We start from the raw sequence: 6,378 nt of genomic DNA on the forward strand, positions 1-6,378 counted from the left end.
ATCAACATGTACTTCACCATGTGGTAACAGTCCTCCTCCTCCTCCTCCTCCTCCTCCTCCTCCACCACCACCACCACCACCACCACCACCACCACCACCATCTTCTTCACCATGTGGTAACAGTCCTCCTCCTCCTCCACCACAACAGTAGCTTAGTGCACACAGGGAATGTACGTTTAAAAACATCAATGTCCAGCTCCCGCACATAGTCCTGCAGGGAATGTACGTTTAAAAACATCAATGTCCAGTGTCCAGCTCTCGCATGTAGTCCTGCAAGGCCTGAAGTCGAGCGTCAATCTCCGATAGGTCTGCCCCGGTGTCAATGGATGTTTCTGACACACAGAGAGAGAGACAGATGCACACACAGCAGGATAAACACTCTGCACCGCATCTGTATCCTGCATCATTACACAACCATGAGCAATTCAATGCAAATGTCTATTTCATTTAGCAGCTTCTCTCTCTCTGCAACACACACACACCTTCTCTCTCTCTGCAGCATAAACACACACACACCACTTCTCTCTCTCTCTGCAGCACACGCAGCACACACACACACACCTTCTCTCTCTCTGCAGCATAAACACACACACACACCACTTCTCTCTCTCTCTGCAGCATAAACACACACACACACCACTTCTCTCTCTCTCTGCAGCACACACACACACACACACACACACACACACACACACACACACACACACACACACACACACACACACACACACACACACACACACACACACACACACACACACACACACACACACACACACACCTGCATCATTACAGGAGGACAGCGATGAGCAGTCACATGCAAATGTCTATTCTAGGCCGTCCCTGTGGCCTGTATTGCACCTTGATGGGCATCATTTACATTTTATTTCAGAAACAAAATCAAATGACGAGAGTTATGGATGTGATGGAACACTTGCATGGAGTTACACATTTGAGGCCAATAAGATGATAAACAAACAACAAACAAATAAACAGGTAAATATAAATATAAAATAAATAAAATCATGCAAAACCTCGGTCATTCATCCTCATCCTCCGGGTTGGTGTGCTACACATGGGCTTCTTGGTCAGATGTCTGCCTCTCATCTGTGAAGGGATGGAGCAACACATGACCTCCTACACAATGATCAGTGGACTCAACAAAGTCTTCAGGTCAATAGTTTCTGTACTGGTCAGGTGCCAACAGGAAGCCAGGTCCAAATCCAAGCCCAGGACATTCCCCATCCCTCTCCCAGTCTCGCTCTCCCATTCCTTTCCTGTCACTTCCTGTTCCTTCACTAGATATCAAAATAAAGGCAGCCCTCTTATTAAATAAATAAATAAATAAGAAGAAAATAACAGTGCTCTCTACTTACCGAGGAGGGACCGTTGTAGATGACTTTTCTCCCACTGAAAGAAAAGACCATAATAGCACACGTATGAAACATGAAGTTCACCCTGATCACACGTATGACACATGACTGATATGCGGTTTTAACACAAGTTCACCCTGATCACACGTATGACACATGACTGATATGCGGTTTTAACACAAGTTCACCCTGATCACACGTATGACACATGACTGATATGCGGTTTTAACACAAGTTCACCCTGATCACACGTATGACACATGACTGATATGTGGTTTTAACACAAGTTCACCCTGATCACACAGAGCAGACAGAGCAAAAGCGATGACCGTGAAAAGCACGACTGCATCATGGCAGCACAGCCTGCAGTTGCCTTCTGTTCCCGAGACATGGAGCCAAAACGCATCCAAATGAGCACATGTGCCATATGCTCACACTGGGGGAGGCAGAGCCAGCGCGAGGAGCACAGGGCCCAGTGCAGGCTGCGCAGGACTGGCCTAGATCTGCTTAAAGCTGCGCAGGACTGGCCTAGATCTGCTTAAAGCTGCGCAGGACTGGCCTAGATCTGCTTAAAGCAGCGCAGGACTGGCCTAGATCTGCTTAAAGCTGCTCAGTTCCTTCTAGTCGCTTCACTTGTGAAATGAAATGACCCTATGGTGTCCATGCTATTTACGTTCATCATGCAAAACATAAACATATTATTATCGTTTTTATTTTTTAATTATATAGTGGTACAGAAATGGTCTATAAATAAAATGTTTTGAGTTAGGTTGAAATGTATTTGTTTTTATGGCAGACAAATCTAACCCCTGGACCACTCGTGTTTCTCTCATGCCGTGTAGAAAGAAACAGAATGCAGGGTGAAGAAGAAAGAGGGAGAGAAAGAAAGAAATGAAGGAAGGAAGAGATCTCAGCAACTCTGAGCACATCCCTGCAGTAGAGATGTCCGCTGAGGGGCACTGACCGTGATGCCAGGGGTTTGGCCAGCTCGTCCAGCTCGGTGATGGAGCTCCCCGAGGAACGCTGGCTCCTGCGGCTCTCCGCCGAGAGGCTCCGCCCCCGCCCACCACTGCCCGTCCGCACCAGCTGGACGCCGAGCTCCCGCGAGCGAGAGCGACCGCGCTCCACCAGCAACGGAGACGCCAGCATGTCCCGCCGGACCTTACGCTGACTGGACACACACGGCACAAGATGGTGCTCAGGGCAGTAGGGGCAGTCGGCAGTAAGGGCAGTAGGGGCAGTCCACAGTAAGGGCAGTAGGGGCAGTAAGGGCAGTAAGGGCAGTAGGGGCAGTAAGGGCAGTAGGGGCAGTAAGGGCAGTCCACAGTAGGGGCAGTAAGGGCAGTAGGGGCAGTAAGGGCAGTCCACAGTAGGGGCAGTAAGGGCAGTAGGGGCAGTAAGGGCAGTCCACAGTAGGGGCAGTAGGGGCAGTAAGGGCAGTAGGGGCAGTCCACAGTAGGGGCAGTAGGGGCAGTAAGGGCAGTAGGGGGCAGTCCACAGTAGAGTCAGTCCACAGTAAGGGCTTCATCAACTGGACAACTATTAACAAAACAACAGTTCGTACTGTATGCCGCTAGTTGTGGCTAAAATGGCTAAAGGCTGAGAGTCAGTGCACTTATAACGCTTAGCACGTGGTTTACGGACTTCTGCAATGCCCTGGTCCCACAAAATACAGGAGAGAGAGAACGGTCACTCCACCCGGTCTCAGATCTGACCACAACTCTGACCACAGCATCAGACACCCTGGCTAGTTGGAATGCGAGCCAGATCCAGACAGATCCAGCAGATCCATTACTAGTCGTTACATCACTAGTAACAACAAACATAAGCGCCTCACACTAGGCTTCTTCACGGTGTCCTTTAGCTGCAGTGAGCAGCAAAAGATGAACTTACTTTTTGAGCTCTGCCTCTCTCTGCCGACGCTGTCGCTCCTGGATGAACGCAGTCGGATCGAACCTGGGAGTCCTTGATCCTGAGGAGGAGAGGATCAAAAACACAGTTGAGCACCCGTTTCTATTCTGCCCAGCCAGGCTGATGCCATCACACCTACTACTTACTCACAAGACTCACCTGAACTGGACTAGTCTGCCTTAACAGTTTCAATTATATTTGTTTATGTTATGTAAAGCTTATATCCTTCAGTAGGGTCCTTTATTACATTACATGTCAAAGCCATTTTTACCATTAGAAAACTGCAGAAGTATAAACACGATTAAATGTAAAAATGTCAGAAATGAAGTGCTGGATGACCTGTGGGAGAAGGGGAGGGTCGAGCGATGTAGGAGCGTGGGCCTGTGGAATCGGCTCTCCTGCCCCTCTCCTCCGACCTTCGACCCCTGTCGTCGATGCGCTCACGGGATCCGGAGCGAGCCCTGACGATCATGCGGCTCACACTGCGCTCCCTGGAGGAGGAGCGGCAAAGCTGCACGTCGCCCTGCGACCCGCCGCAGCCGCCGGACAGAGGGGTCGCCCTCCTGTGGACAACACCACGGAAACAGACTACAGCAAACATACACTAAAACGGTAAACATACAACACAAAAACGGTAAACATACACTAAAACGGTAAACATACACTAAAACGGTAAACATACTACACTAAAACGGTAAACATACTACACTAAAAGCTAACACCACACAACTATTTGGTACTTTTCAAGGTATACTTTTATATAAATAACTAAGCCTATAATCAAGAGATCGATAACTAGGCCTATAATGAAGAGCTTTGTCACATACAGTTGGAGCCTCTTGATTGCATGATGACCCCACTACAAGCAAGTCATGCGCTGCATAAAGCAGACAATCCTCCTCGCACACACACTGGCAGAGCAAGATTATATAAGACCTGCTGGCCTACTTTTACATATCCAAAGAGATGGATCTGCACAAGTTATGTCATCTGATTTGAAGTCACAGTGGCAGGGGCAGTAGAACAGCAACACACACACAACCACTCTGATGCAGAGCCCCCACACACACACACACACACACACACACACACACACACACAACCACTCTGATGCAGAACCCACACACACACACACAACCACTCTGATGCAGAGCCCACACACACACACGACCACTCTGATGCAGAACCCACACACACACACACACACGACCACTCTGATGAAGAACCCACACCCACACACGACCAGTCTGGTGCAGAGCCCACACACACACACACACACACACACAACCAGTGTGTCAGGTCCAGAGCCCACGCCAGGGTCTTAAAGAGGAGTGGCGTGACTCACAGCTGATTAAGAGCACGCGTGCCATTTCCCACCAGGGCTAGTGTGTGTGTGTGTGTGTGTGTGTGTGCGTGCGTGCGTGCGTGCGTGTGTGTGTGTGTGTGTGTGTGTGTGTGTGTGTGTGTGTGTGTGTGTGTGTGTGTGTGTAGAGCACGCGTGCCATTTCCCACCAGGGCTAGTGTGTGTGTGTGTGTGTGTGTGTGTGTGTGTGTGTGTGTGTGTGTGTGTGTGAAGAGCACGCGTGCCATTTCCCAGGGCTAAGGAGCTGCTCATCTCCACTGAGGAGCTTGTGCTTCGCTTGTTTCCTTGTTCATTTCTTTTTGTCTTTATTTACCAGCAGGATAACACACAACTTACTGCCAGGCCAGAATTCCATTTCCCCTGCGTTGGACCAGGGACAAACCTGTCAAATTCAGGATCGGATCCAAATGGTGTGTGTGTGTGTGTGTGTGTGTGTGTGTGTGTGTGTGTGTATGTCTGTTAACATTGCGAGATAAGCCATTTGGCCTTGGAGGACGTCTGCGCAGCCATTTCCAAATATTTTTGTGAACAGAAGAACATCTTGATCTTAAATCTGAACCTCTACATGACATGCCCTTCAGCAGGAAACAAAGTGAACTGTTTGGGTTGACCACCACTTACAACATGCAACCACACAGCAACATGGGGCTGCGGCAATCAACTTTGATTTGATTTGAGCTCTGCTCTGCCTCACACCCATAGCAAAGATTGTTAAGGCGGAGCAAGATACTTCGTCGTAGTTCATGTCTATGGGCGCGAAATGGGGATCGAATCCTGTCTGCATAAAGAGGCGTGTCGATGACGTATTGATGAGCGTACGTTGCAACCGGCCAACAGCAGCGGCATAAATAACCGGCGCACACCTGATATAAGGTTGATTTTCTCCAGACTGGAATGCTCAAAAACGCTAAAAATGTACCTGAAATGTTCACAAGGGTTTGAGGATCATGAAAACGTGCCCGAAATTCACATTCCTAACTCTATAGAACCAAGACCTTAGCATATGTGGTGAAATTCTGAGCTATGCCCATAGACTTCCATGGAGCAGTCGCTGCCTCTGCTCTGCATATGATGAAGTATCTTGCTCCGCCTTAACAATCTTTGCCCATAGTGCTCTGCCCCACACCCATATCTACTGACTCGTCCCACCAAAGAGTTTGTTTATTTGTTTCCCCAACTAGCGCAGTAAATGCAGACAAACCAGCACAAGAAGGCAATGCACTCTGGGTAGGCTGAGCTCCGCTCTGCTTAGGTTAAACTGGGTTAAACGGAGGACCAGTCACAAGTGCATTCTGGGCTGTACAGATTCAATACAGATCTTGTTAGAATGGTGAAATACATCCACACAGCTGACATTATTTTGAGGAAGAGGTAACCAACCAAGCTCAAGTAGCGTGCAGCCAGACGGGCCTTACGTAGTTGGGAAATTGGGGCTTCCCTACGAATAATAAAGTGCATCTCTACTATTTAATTAGAGCTATTATCCATGCTGCTCCTGCAAATGTTGCTTGTCAAAAGCATCTTTCATCCAATTTTCACCAGAGTGAGTGAGACCTTTAGAATATTTTGTGACAGTGACCGGTCGCTCTGCTGACGAGGCGCACCGTGCCCGACACAAAAACAGTTTGGCGGGAGTCACGCGCCATCAAAAGCACACGCACGCACACGGGACAGAAGAGCAAGAGGAGTCAGTACTCACACACACACACACGGGACAGAAGAGCAAGAGGA

General features: G+C 48.8%; 1 protein-coding gene across 3 annotated transcripts in view; it reads right to left on the bottom strand.

Moving 5' to 3' along the window:
- Positions 1-115: 115 nt before the first annotated feature.
- The window catches only part of ccdc61 (coiled-coil domain containing 61), a 16,731-nt gene continuing 10,468 nt past the window's right edge, over positions 116-6,378 (bottom strand). For 2 of the 3 annotated variants that reach the window (XM_076273836.1, XM_076273835.1), the window contains exons 8-13: positions 3,624-3,847; positions 3,267-3,345; positions 2,338-2,544; positions 1,377-1,410; positions 1,035-1,107; positions 116-332 (exon numbers count right to left, since the gene is read on the bottom strand). In XM_076273836.1, the coding sequence (XP_076129951.1) occupies positions 238-332; positions 1,035-1,107; positions 1,377-1,410; positions 2,338-2,544; positions 3,267-3,345; positions 3,624-3,847 (712 nt within the window). In that variant the 3' untranslated portion in view covers positions 116-237. The remainder of the gene's footprint in view (positions 333-1,034; positions 1,108-1,376; positions 1,411-2,337; positions 2,545-3,266; positions 3,346-3,623; positions 3,848-6,378) is intronic. The other variant, XM_076273837.1, reaches the window with a different exon arrangement.

The sequence above is a fragment of the Alosa pseudoharengus genome, unplaced genomic scaffold (assembly GCF_046254945.1).
Source record: "Alosa pseudoharengus isolate Yale_2024_CS ecotype anadromous, Long Island Sound unplaced genomic scaffold, YU_APseudo_1.1 YU_APseudo_1.1_scf_8, whole genome shotgun sequence".
NCBI lineage: Eukaryota > Metazoa > Chordata > Actinopteri > Clupeiformes > Clupeidae > Alosa > Alosa pseudoharengus.